Below are 13263 nucleotides of genomic sequence, written 5' to 3' on the forward strand. Positions count from 1 at the left end.
TTGGTGTCATATCTAAGAAACTATTGCCAAATTCAAAGTCACAAAAATTTACACACTTTTAGGATTTTAGTTCATTTTTGAGTTAATTTTTCTGTATGGTTTTGAGGTAGGGCTCTAGAGGCTTTTTATCTTTGGGTCCACAAAACAATCAAACTTATTTTCTATTGGTTATTTTTGTGATTGTTTTTTAAATTTCCAATATTGAGAGTATAAAATTGTGGATCTGAGCCTATCCTTAGCTGCTCATGAGTAGATTTTTATTATTTACTTTATGATTGATTTATGTATGAGACAGGGTCTCTCTCTGTCTCCCAGGCTGGGGTGCAGTGGTGTGATCATGGCTCACTGCAACCTTGAGCTCCTGGGCTCAAGCAGTTCCCCCGCCTCAGCCTCCTGAGTAGCTGGGACTACAGGTATACACGACCATGCCTGGCTAATTTTTTAGGCAGAGTTGTATAGATGCTTGCCGATTACACTAATAACTGCAGTAACCAGAATGTAGCAAGCAATCTGTAGAAGTTAGGATTGCCGAAGGGAACTGGGGAGAGAGATGGAGCAAACAGTTGGGTCAGAAACCAGATAGGAAATTAATTAATTACCAGGAGGGCCAGCCAGGCACCATCCCCTAGTTCCTAATGCGTGAGAAACCACTCTGCCTGTGACCGGCTTGTTCCTAGGGACAAGGGGATTTCATTCGTCCATGTGTGATGTCTAGCAGTATGGCGTCCAGTTGAGGCTGATGTGTGGTCCTAGGGAAGGGGTCCTGTGCTTGGCCACCCTCTGGGGAGCTGGAGTCTTGCTCCCTGCGCGGTAACCGTGTACGTTCATTAGGAATGCAGCCGCCGCCTCCTCGGCTCTCCAGCTGCCAGTCTCATGTCTTGATAGACAGTCACCATACTGGTTTTTCCTCCCGGCCATATCATGATCCTCTCAAGGAGTGTTTTTCTTATATTATTGTTTTAAAAAGCTCACAGTAACAATTTTATTTTATAATGTCATTAATTAGAATGAATGAAAAGTGAAAATCTCTAAGAATTATAGCAAACAGTAAATGCATACTAGCAATTAAGGCAATAATTTCTGTTTGCATTCATAAGAAACATCATGTAGGCCGGGCGCGATGCCTCACACCTGTAATCCCGGCACTTTGGGAGGCCAAGGCAGGCGGATCACCTGAGATCGGGAGTTTGAGACCAGCCTGACCAACATGGAGAAAACCCGTCTGTACTAAAAATACAAAATTAGCTGGGCGTGGTGGCACCTGCCTGTAATCCCAGCTACTTGGGAGGCTGAGGCAGGAGAATCGCTTGAACCCGGGAGGTGGAGTTTGCGGTAAGCCGCAATTGTGCCATTGCACTCCAGCCTGTGCAACAAGAGTGAAACTCCATCTCAAAAAAAACAAAACAAAAAAGACAAAAAGTCATCATGTAGTTAGAAATCTTTTAAAACTTATTTCTTTAGTTTCTCTCTGTTGAACTTTTTTATTAGTAAAATGCAAGTCTTCCCATCCTCCTCTCAGATTTCAGTACAAAACCTTGTTACGTTTGGGAAGATTTCTGAAGTTTTCTAAAAAGATCTCCACACAGAAGGGTTTGCCCAGGGAGCTGCTCAACAGACATCCTTCTCAGCTTTTTACTCTTAATCTTTTTACAGACGGAATCAGTCCCCAATGCCTGGAAATTCCTCATTGGATTACTGTGTTTTAAACCGAATTTTGTGAACAGCCTTTTATCTCCAAGCGGAAAGAAAGGTACTTGTGCATTGTGAACATCCTAACATTCTTTTCCTGTGGATGGTAAGGGCAAAAATCCCTTTAACAGGAAACGGGGGAGGTTGCTGTTTCTGTGGATTTACTGGGAGAGAGATGATAATATTCTGGAAGGAAATTTCATTGTTTAAAAAATAAAGTCAGGTTTCTGTTGCATATGACTTAGAGGAGATAATTGCAGAAAACTTTGGAATTGAGGAAGAGAACCATTCCTGTCCTCCCTGAGGGGAAATCTGGCCCCTTCCCCACCCCGTGAACATGGGTGGGGCCCCCAGGCACAGGATTGTGAAGCTCGCAGGTGCCCACCCCGCTTGCTGGTGAAGCTGCGTCCGGGAAGATGAGCAGAGACTGTGCTCTGCTAATCTCTCCCCGATGAGCCTGAAAAAGTACCAGGCAAAGACACCTGCTGCCTTTCTCCTTTGCCTTGGGGGTGAAGGTGGCCTCGCCAGCCCTGCAGGGACTCCCATCCTTTCTTGCAGCCACCTTCTCAGTGGTGGGAACCATAGGCAGCTGAAGTCCTGCAGGCGGGCAGCCCCCTCGCCAGGGCAGCATGGTGCCATAGGGCGGCCGGAGACCAAGCATCCCGTTTCTCTTTCCTGCAGCCGTTGCTTCATTTATAAATGGGCGCGTTGGGACAAGACGGACTGGTTGTGCCTTTCCATTCTGAGATTCTAGTTCATCTGTTTTCTAAAATCCTGGCAAAAGCAGATCACTCTGGAAATTCTTGCCATGCTTTGGGCATTGACAGAAAGTTCCAGGGGTGCTGTTAGTCCTGCTACACCCCTTGGCAGACGGTTCTTCCCCAAGAGACAAAGTCGCACCTAGAAATTTGAGAGCACGCTGCCCTGATTGGTCCCTCACTGTCACATTGGATTTGGACTTGAGACCCAGCCAGGCTGGAGGGAGAGGAGCCAGATGGGACATTCTCAAGCTGCGAAGGGGTTTTGTCCAGTCCTGATTCAGGGCGCTAGAGTCCCAACATGGCGCCTGAGAAAAAGTGAATTGGGTGTCCTCAGTTCAGACCCCTGGGCACAGCTTATGGTTGTTTGATTTAAAATAATCTCTCAGTTGCTCTGTGGCCTATGTGTAATTGTATTACTATTTCTGTGGAAAACCTTAAAATGTTATATTTTACCACTGCAGTTACAAGAATTGTCTTGTTAGGGTTTACAGGTGTGCCATTGTTCTGTGTAACAGAGAAAACCTTCCAGTCTTCAAGGGCTGAGGGAGAAGGTGGCTGCCCACTTGCAGAGCTGCCTGATAGAGGAAAAGGTGGCATTTTATATTCCTGTTTTCTTCCAAGTAGAGAGTAAAGCAATTCTCCAATAAACTACTTGAAACATTTATTAAATTGTAAGTCTGAATTAGAAAAATTATTGTTATGGTTTCAGTAAGCACTTGAAATCAAAATGGGTGCACTTTTTAAAAATGTGTGATAAAATACACATACCATGAGATTTACCATTAGTAACATTTAGTATATTTATAATACATAATCCAAAATGGTGCTTTTATTTTTGGTTGGAAACTATCATCATATGATTGAACAGAAGAGGAATATGTTCTTAATGAATAAATAAGTGCACACCCGACTTTTTTATTTTCCAGAAAATTTTCTCACTCAAGGTGAAGCCAAAGAGTATTTCCAGTATATTTCTGACGCCAGGTGACGGCAGTGTTAGAACTCCGAGGTGAAGTTTCTTTTACTCCTGTGGTTGTCACTCAGGCTTAGGGATCGTGAAGGATTGGCTGGTCCTGCAGCCTCGTCCTCCTGGGTTGCCTAGAATCTCGGTAGTTTTGGCCAAAGGGCTCATCTGCTGGCCTCTGTGGATGGCGCCCTGAGGCCTCCGTAACCCTCCCTGGCCGCTCTTTCAGATGTGGAAAGCTTCAGCAGGCCACGCTGTGTCCATCGCCCAGGATGACGCGGGGGCCGATGACTGGGAGACCGACCCCGATTTTGTGGTAGGAGCCGCCAGCCTTTGCTTTCCTTTTTCATGAAGTGGAAGTGGCTCTCCTGGGTTTTTCTTTGATGGGGTGGTGGTTTGTCTGTGTCACAACCCAGGCTGTGAGATTTACTGGTCACTTTTCTTTTCAGAATGATGTGAGTGAGAAGGAGCAAAGATGGGGTGCCAAGACGGTGCAGGGCTCCGGGCACCAGGAGCATATCAAGTAAGAGGCGTCGCTACCACCCTCCCGAGGGCCCCTCTGTGGGTGGAGTCCCAGGTGCAACAGGGCTCATGGTCATCTGTGGAGGGACAGCCCGTGTGGAAACTGCATTTATCTTCTTGACCTGATACCCATGCAGTAAATGAATATAAGACACACACATATATGTGTATTTGTGTAATGTATGTGTTTATATGTGTATATTTAGATACTTCTGTGCTCAGTAATTTTTAAATTCCCATTGCAAACAATTTCCATATTTATAATTTTAGAGTGTCCGCTTCTCAGTATTGTGGCTTTTATGAGGGAACATTTGTCCCTAAGCTCTACCTTATAAGTGAGAGGTTTCTAAAGTATGAGATGTCTGAATAACTGAGACCTTAAATGCCCCGTCCCTTTTTTTATTATCTGGAAATGATTATGTGTTAATAGTGAGGTACTGTGAGCTTTGTGTTCTTATCAAAAGCCCAGAGTCGGGCACTGAGTGAACCCTGTCATTGTTTCTCACTTGGCACTATCTAAAATGCCAGCTCTTGGGGCAGTTTTTTTTTTTCGTCAGGAAGTGTAGATAAAAGGAACTTTTAAAATACGCTCAGACTTTTATTTTAGGCCACGCTGGGTTCAGAGTGGATCCTCCTTTCCCTGGCTGTGAAGGCAGCACCACTGACCCGGTGACCGCCTCAGTATCCTGGGAAGACTGTCCCGCTTGACCACGGTCCCTTCAGCTGAGAAAGATTTAGTCCTTCCTCCAGAAAAGAAGGCACAGTCTGCACAGTGGCTTTTTCTTTTGTTTTTAAAGATTTATTTATTTATTTATTTATTTATTTATTTTGAGACAGGGTCTCACTCTGTCACCCAGGCTGGAGTGCAGTGGTGCAATCATAGCTCACTGCAGCCTTGACTTCCTGGGTTCAAGCGATCCTCTCACCTCAGCTTCCTGAGTAGCTGGAACCATGGGCGCACACCACCATGGCTAGCTAAGTGCTTTTATTTCTTGTAAAGATGAGGTCTTGCTTTTGTTGCTCAGGCTGGTCTTGAACTCCTGGGCTCAGGTGATTCTCCTGCCTCAGCCTCCCGAAGTGCTGGGATCACAGGTGTGCGCCGCCGCACCTGGCCCCCAGTGGCTTTTTATACACAAGTTTTAGTCCCTCTCTGGCTTGCTCAGCACACTCCCTTCCACAGAAGCAGCTTCGGAACTCCAGTGGCCGTGTGGCTGCCCAGGACAAGAGACTGGAATGGGGCTGACTTGGGAGTCCACTGTAGCCTTCGGTATTTGCTATGGCGTTAAGCAGACTCCTGAATTTGTTGAGTCATCATACCTCTTCTCATCTCTTCTGTTCCCTGTGGCTTCAAAACACGTCTTGGAGGGTGGCTTGGAGAAAAAACAACTCTCCAGTACAAAACCCTTGGGCTGATTAGGATTCAGAGAGGAACACATGGGGAATAAGCCCATTCTTCATGCTCTGGGGCCTTCCCAGGTTTTAGGAGTGGTGTCTTTCTTTCTCCTGCTCATAAGGGTATTGGGCGGTTTCCAAGCCTGGTTTGTATTTCATCTTCAATTCTAGGATTGTCATCCAGATGTCAAAGGTGGCGGCCTGGTGTCTCCTGGGCAGAAAGTCCGAATGCCAAAGTGGCCTTCATATCACTCTGGGGTCTCTCAATGACAGCTGTGTCCGGCCTACCATATTTGAGCAAACCTTGTCATCTGTTTCATTATCTGCTATATTAAAATTTTTTAATGGTGTTTAGATGTTAAATTCTGAAACGCTTTCCTCTCATCTTTGAATGTATAAAAAAGCTGGAGTACTTCAAGTACAGACGAATCATCTAAATGTTCAGCACCACTGGACTTCTGCCAGTGGCCGAGGAAGGGACCATAGCCTCGTGTTTCCCCCTCTACCTCTGGATGATTACAGACTAGCTTTCCTATTTTCTGCGTGTGAAATAAAGGGGTCACGTTTCAGTAGAGCCATCTTTAGCGGGGATTTGGGATGATCCCACTGTCTGCCTTCAGATTCGTGTTCTGTCTCCCACAGAGCATGCGTCTGATACTGCGGACTGCCAAAGTGGGTGTACCAGCCGGCAGAATAGTCAGGAAGGCACAGTGCAGGGAGAGAATCGGTGAACATCAGATAAGCAGATTTACAAATTTACAAAGATAATGTCACCTGTTCTTATTTATCATACCAGGAGGCAAAGCTGCACATCTGTTTTATTGATCTGTTCCTATTTTCATCTCTTCCATCAAGCATACACAAGCTGAGGGAGAATGTCTTTCAAGAGCATCAGACCCTTAAGGAGAAGGAACTTGAAACAGGACCAAAAGCTTCCCACGGCTATGGAGGGAAATTTGGTGTGGAACAAGACCGAATGGATAAGGTAAGTGGCCCGCAGCTGCCTATGCCAGGCTCCTGGTGTGCTTGGACCACTAGACTGGGTGGCAGAGTCGTCCCTCAGTCTTTCCTTAGATCAGCAGTTTTGAGTCCATCTGCTGAGGTTGCGATTTGCCCGGAGTAGACCCCTGTTGATTGGACTTGCTCATGAAGTACTCTAGCTTTCTTCAAAGTTCTTTAGGAACCCTCAGAGGTGCTGGAGCACAGGTGTCACGTGGGGAGGCCCAGAGAGGGAGATTGGCCCTCAGAGGCAGCCTTGTGATAGGACAGAAGTCCAGAAGCATCCTGGCTCTAGGTGTCATCACTATCAATGCCTGTGGTTCCAGCTTGGTCATGCCAGTCCGAAGACCACACACGGAATCCAGCCAAAGGCCTGGCTAACATCCTTCATGCATTCAGTGACCATCAGAGCAGTCTCCCTCGTGTAAATTCGGCACGTACCAGGCTGGGGACAGTGCTCACTCTATTCGAGAGGTCTGGGCAAGCCTCCCAGCAGCTGTCATTGATGGGATGCAGACTGCCACGCAGACGTTGATTGAGGACGTTGGCCAAATGCATCTGGCTGCACCCGTGCTTTAGGTCCTCTCTACCTTAAGAAAGGGAGCCACGTTAGCTCAGGAGGGCTACCTTTTCCTTCCTGGAGAGAAGATGGAAGAGATCGCAGTGTGTTTGCATGTTTCTTCAGTAAAACAGACATCCTGGAGGTGAACTTTTGAGTCTGAGCAACATAAGCTTGTTCTGACCTGACAGATGCTTACCTTTACTCTGTGGAAAGAAGTGTGTCAGCCAGTGTCGGATTCCAGCCAGTAATTCCATACCCCTCTCCCACCTCATGCACCAGCCAGATGAACATTTGAGCTGGGCACGGGATGATGTTGCCGTGTCACAGTGAGCTGCACCTTGCTCTGTCCCCCGCAGAGTAGATGATGTGGTGGGCCAGCAGGGCACCCCAAACCACGACCATAAATAGCCTGGGGGAGGAGTGGGGTGAGGGGCCTTCTGCAGGAAAGAGACATGGATGTTGCTGTGTCACTACCACAGAGATGCCCTGACACCGAGAAGAGCAATGTGTGCAGAATCATCATCTTTGGAGTCTAAAAAAAGTCTGGTAGCTTTTAGGAGTGTAAACAGGCAGACGGACCCCTGAGTTCAGTGCAGCGAGCGAAGCATGTGCACACGGACAGACGGAATCCATGTGTTCAGTGCAGTGAGCGAAGCATGTGCAAACGGACAGACGGAATCCATGTGTTCAGTGCAGTGAATGAAGCAAGTAGATAGGAGCCTTTCCCACTGCAGACTGAGGCGAGCCCTGTGCTTAGGGGGCTTCTGGGGAGTTAGCGCAGAGAGACGTTTATTCTAAAAATGGGGCTCCCTGCTGTGGGTTGGGAAAATTACATATTGGGGAAAAGAAAGGCAACGTGTCAGGAGAGCCTGGTAGGGAAGCTGCTGTGGCTTCTCTGCTGCTGCTCGGCCTGCACCTTTTTTCAGCGCGAATCTCGCTCACCCTAGAACCTGCAGCTCAGGCCTTCCCGAGTGCCAGGAGCTCCCTGGAAGAGCCCTCACTTCCCTCTCTCCTGTGCGGTCTCCACAGCAGCCTCTGCTTCCGTCATGAGCTGTCCTTGCCTCATCCTGCTGTCCTTCCCAGGGAGACTCCCCTCTGGGCTGGGCCTTTCAAGGGTCGGGACTTGTCATCCTCACCTTGTGCCTGGCTCAGTGCCACGTGCCCCCCCCTTAGGCCAGTGCTCTCATGGAACCAAGGAGGCTTATGGAGCCTTGCTCTCACCTCTCAGCCGGCAAGTTGGAGAGCTGTCCTAGCAGGGCGAGTCCAGCAAGGGATGCTGCTGCTGCTCAGTCCCAGCCGGCATCGGGGCCAGGTTAGCGCTCAGCTCAGGTCAGCACCATGGGACAGATACGTTGTCAAAAATAACTCAGGGCCAGGTACGGGACTCGCACCTGTAATCCCAGCATTTTGGAAGGCCGAGGCAGGATGATCTTATGAGCCCAGGAGTTTGAGACCAGCCTGGGCAACATAGCAAGACCCTGTCTTTACAAAAACATAATTAACTGGGCATGGTGGTGCACACCTGTAGTCCCAGCTGCTTGGGAGGCTAAGCTGGGAGGATCACTTGAACCTGGGAGGTGGAGACTGCAGTGTCCTGTGATCGCACCATTACAGTCCAGCCTGGGCGACAGAGAGAGACCCTGTCTCAGGAAATAAATAGATTAAACTCAGATTCCAAACCGAAGGGGAAACGGCTTAAGTTATTTGTAACTTGCCCACTCCAGAAACTAAAAAAAAATAAAAAATTGAAATCTCTGCATTAAGACTTGAGGAATATGTGCTAGAGACTTCCAGAACAAAAGAAGACATTGAGGTCAAGCACACGCGAGAGGAGCCTGGACGGGCTGTCAGGATTCTGTTTACGCTGGGGCCTGAGCACACTGCACCTTTCCCTTGCGGCCGGCGGTGGCTGCATCCATCACGCGGGGCAGGCTTCCTTCTTGATCCCTTGTCTCCTTGCATCCCGTAGCCCTGAGTCTATACATTCAGGCTTCAAGATACAGTCTCCCCAGCGTGATTGTTTAATAACAGATGTGATTTCGTCAATGTGAAATCAAAGGCAATTTTGGAGATGAATCCCTTTCAATCAAAAAGCTGGAAGCTTTGCCTAGTTGTCATTCTGGGCATGTCTTTAGATCAGTTTTCCTGTAACTTCCTTCTGATGAAAACTCATGCTGGGGAATCCCTGTGGCACGTCTGCCTCTGCCACTCCTTCATCTCTGTTTTCTGGGTGAGACCCCAGAGGACACGGATGGGCAGTCTCTGCCACAGAGGGTTTGGAGGTGATGGCTCATGTGGATAGAGAGTCAGCTGCCAACCTCAAAACAAACGTGGGAAGAAGAGGGCGCAGTACAGGCCCAAGGCTTAGGGCAAAACCTGCTTTTTCAATAGGGGAAATAGTGGACGCTCTCTGAGTTGCCTGCTGCGTCAGCACCGGTGTGGGATGCTGCTTGGGTTAGCAGGTTAGCATGGGTGGCTCCACATGCTAGAGGGAGTGAGAAGAGGGGTCCCGATGTGCCGTGGACTTTCTCCACGCCCTCTGCTGGGCCATGTGCCCGCACTGTCTGTGAAGGAGTCCTTGACCCGGCTCTGCTGTGAGGAGGGAGCCTCAGAAAGCCCTGGGGCCTCGGTGTCACGACTGGAGCAGGGCCAGTGCTTTGAGGTAGGAGATCTTTTCCACTTTGTGGACCAGAGGGTCTCTCAATAGAACTGCCGAACGGAGTTGCTGAATCACACAAGCAGCTGTGGACAGCACACCTGTGAATGGCTGTGGCTGTGTCCCAGAGGCGTTATTTACAGAAGAGCTGGGTGTCGGGTCTGGAAAGCCCAGGGGAACCTTGGGCTTTACCTGCTGGCTTTGGCGAACAGAAGGTCCCCAAACCTGTGTGTGCTGATGGGGGCTGACGACATTAATGATGCTGAAATGAGCTGGCATGGGAGCCGGCAGCTGGCTCCTGCCTGAACAGGGTGCTGCTCAGTGGAAATCCAATGTGAGCCTGTGTTTTGCAGACTATTTTTGTTTATAGTCTATTAGAACAAAATAGTTTGCTGGCAGACTATTTTTTGTGCCGATTCTTTGGTCATGTGATTCTCAGAGGTCCCACTTCAGTAGATGCCAGCAGTCTCCACACCAGCAGGTCTCACGGATCCTGCCACAGGCTGCTGGCTCTGTGTCCCTTCTTCATGCCCGGTCGTGTCAGAAATCCCCACTGGTGGCCCCGACCTGTGTCCAGGGTTCGTGTGCAGCTTCCAGGAGCCCAAGGGCTGGGGTGGGCCGTGAAAGCCTGCACCAAGGGCTGGGCGTGGTGTCTCACGCCTGTAATCCCAGCACTTTGGGAGGCCGAGGCGGGTGGATCACAAGGTCAGGAGATGGAGACCATCCTGGCTAACACGGTGAAACCCCGTCTCTACTAAAAATACAAAAAATTAGCCAGGCGTGGTGGCGGGCCCCTGTAGTCACAGCTACTCGGGAGGCTGAGGCAGGAGAATGGCATGAACCTGGGAGGCGGAGCTTGCAGTGAGCCGAGACCCCACCACTGCACTCCAGCCTGGGCAACAGAGCAAGACTCCGTCTCAAAAAAAAAAAAAAAAAAAGCCTGCACCAAGGACCCGGGCCTCCCAGGAGTCGTGTCGCCTTCCTTGGCTCCCCAGATGGGTGTGTTAATGTAAGGTTTCCCTGCACTGACCAGGATGTGGCCTCCCCCAGCCCTGCTCTGGGAGGAAGTGAAGCGCCGCAGTGTCGTTGGTGTCTAATGCTTTGTGTTTGAACCCTGTTCCAGTCAGCTGTCGGCCACGAATATCAGTCGAAACTTTCCAAGCACTGCTCGCAGGTGGACTCGGTCCGTGGCTTCGGAGGCAAGTTTGGTGTCCAGATGGACAGAGTTGATCAGGTGAGTGATGTGGCACTGGGACTGGGGCAGGTTGGGGCAAGAGGGGCGTTCCCCATAGATCTGAGCCCTGTTGGGCCGCTTGTAGTAGCAGGCAGGTGCCCTCCAGCTCTGGGGGACTGCAGAGAGGGGCATCTGCCTCCCAGGATGCTCTGAGAGCCTGGGCTCTCAGAGAGAGGAAGCAGGATGTGGCGGGCTTGCTGTAGCAGTCCCTGCGGTCGCTCTTCACTACGTGCCTCAGTACTGGATGGCCCTGTGTCTGTCCAAATGTGCCAGCAGGGACCGTTTCCACCCGTGTTTCTCACATGTGTGTTACTGTGACAGAGTGACATCAGAGCCTGTACCAGGGGGCAGGATGCGCTCGTTGTGTCCAGGACCCAGGCTTTGCGTCCAGGTGTTGTTGCAGTCATCCTAGGCCCGAACCTCTTTGATTCTCTTCGGCTCGGGGCTGTTGGCTCTTTTGTTTAATAGAGGAGCGATCAGGAGCCTGGAGGGAGCAGGGAGCTGATGCTGGTGGCAGATTGTGGCTTTGTGACATATTAGCCACGGTTCTGAATTTATGTGTCTGTGAAATGAGGAGGATGATCATACCTATCTCACGGGTGTTTGCTCAGATGCCCATCGCAGTGCCTGGCTGGTGGGAGTGCACCCCTGGTGGCCACTGCTATTCTCATTACTAATATTAATGTTCTCAGCATGACTTATTTGAGAAGCGAGTTTTTGTGAAGCCCGTGGAATGAATCAGCTGAGCATTCCCTGCTGCCGCATGCTGGGGAGGGCAGGTCGCCAGGGATATGGCTTGGCCCGCGCCGCCCACTGGGCCTTGCAGAACGTTTGCTGGCCTGTCCGTTTAGGATGCCAGAGCTCTTGCGTCACTGCCACCTGCACCTGGCTTAGGAACCCAGAGGTCACAGCATCATGTGTTTCATATTTTTTTAAATGTCATGTCATGAATTCAGAGAGATTGTTTCAGGGACATTGGAAAGTATTTCTCCCCACTTTTTCATGTGTTTTTGGTCGTCACAGTCTGCTGTAGGCTTTGAATACCAGGGGAAGACTGAGAAGCATGCCTCCCAGAAAGGTAAGACGCGAAAGGTGCAGAAAGAGCCGGCTCCGGGGGCCCCGATGGGGAGAGTCACAGCCACCTGAAGCCGTTTCCTGTGCTCCGGGGGCCCTGATGGGGAGAGTCACAGCCACCTGAAGCCATTTCCTGAGCGGTGGCTGTTGCCACAAGGAGGACTCTGCCCTCCTCTTCATGTTTCTGGATCATCTGGATACCACATGATGGATGTATTCCCCGTTACACATCCTCCTCGGAGCCCTGGCATCTGCTGTCATTGTGGGGCTTCTCCCCCTTGTAGCGGAAGCCGCCTTCCCTTCATCTGGGCAGCGCTCCTCCTGGAAAAGAGAGCTCACAGATTGATCGGCAGAAAGCTAACTTCCCCCTCTAAGGCTAGAAACCAGAGTTGTTAAATTCTTGTTTTCCTTATACACATACGGTCTTAACTGCTGGTGATTAATCTTGATTACATCATGCAGTCTCTTTTTTGAAAGACCAAAGCATATCACCACCTTAAAGTTCTCAGTTTATTTTTTGCAAGCTTATTTAGTTCTTCCTCCTTTGTGTCATTGCATCCTCCGGGGAACAAGCTCTCAGTCCTTACGCAGTCTCGGTGCAGTCTAGGTGGAGGTAGCTGTGGCGTGGGCAGGCGGAGGATCAGGGTCTTGTCTCCCATGTTCAGCTGCATGGCTTTCTTCATATGAGGCTTTCTCTTTTCATTTTTTTCATTTTGTTTTGTTTGTTTGTTTGTTTTGAGACAGAGTATCGCTCTGTTGCCCAGGCTGGAGTGCAGTGGCACGATCTCGGCTCACTGCAACCTGCGCCTCCTGGGTTCAAACGATTCTCCTGCCTTAGCCTCCCAAGTAGCTGGGATTACAGGTGTGTGCCACTACCCCTGGCTAGTTTTTCTATTTTTTAGTAAAGATGGGGTTTTGCCACGTTGGCCAGGCTGGTCTCAAACTCCTGGCCTCAAGTGATCCACCCACCTCAGCCTCCAAAATGCTGGTTCTTTGTATGAAGCTTTCCAGCTTTTACCTGAGCAGTTGATTTTCAAAGTGGGCATGCAGCGTCATTTCTGACTACACAAAGGAACTGCCCTGTAACAGCTGACAGGGCCCAGAACCCCCCCATGCACCTGTTGTGAAACGGGTCCAGCGTCACCTGTATGGAGCGGTGGGTGGCTTGTTGTACATTTTAAAATGTGCGCTTGATGTGTTTGTGAGTTGTAACCCCTACACACTTTTGCTTAGTTTAACAAAAGGAACAGTGTAGTTCGTCCTCAGGCCCCCGTGCTAATTGCTGCCCTGTCTCTCCAGACTACTCCAGTGGTTTTGGCGGCAAGTACGGCGTGCAGGCCGACCGAGTAGACAAGAGCGCGGTGGGCTTCGACTACCAGGGCAAGACGGAGAAGCACGAGTCACAGAGAG

The 13263-nt window shown here is 49.8% G+C and overlaps 1 protein-coding gene across 20 annotated transcripts in view; it reads left to right on the forward strand.

The window, feature by feature from the left end:
• The window catches only part of CTTN (cortactin), a 38125-nt gene that overhangs the window by 5107 nt on the left and 19755 nt on the right, over nt 1–13263 (forward strand). For 6 of the 20 annotated variants that reach the window (XM_055356030.2, XM_055356037.2, XM_055356045.2 and 3 more), the window contains 7 exons: nt 1654–1750; nt 3644–3730; nt 3864–3937; nt 6184–6313; nt 10669–10779; nt 11803–11857; nt 13153–13263. In XM_055356030.2, the coding sequence (XP_055212005.1) occupies nt 3644–3730; nt 3864–3937; nt 6184–6313; nt 10669–10779; nt 11803–11857; nt 13153–13263 (568 nt within the window). In that variant the 5' untranslated portion in view covers nt 1654–1750. Of the gene's footprint in view, nt 1–1653; nt 1751–2932; nt 3122–3376; nt 3460–3643; nt 3731–3863; nt 3938–6183; nt 6314–10668; nt 10780–11802; nt 11858–13152 lie in introns of all 20 variants that reach the window. The other 14 variants (XM_055356034.2, XM_055356042.2, XM_063693300.1 and 11 more) reach the window with 3 other exon arrangements.

This window comes from Gorilla gorilla, chromosome 9 (genome assembly GCF_029281585.2).
Source record: "Gorilla gorilla gorilla isolate KB3781 chromosome 9, NHGRI_mGorGor1-v2.1_pri, whole genome shotgun sequence".
NCBI lineage: Eukaryota > Metazoa > Chordata > Mammalia > Primates > Hominidae > Gorilla > Gorilla gorilla.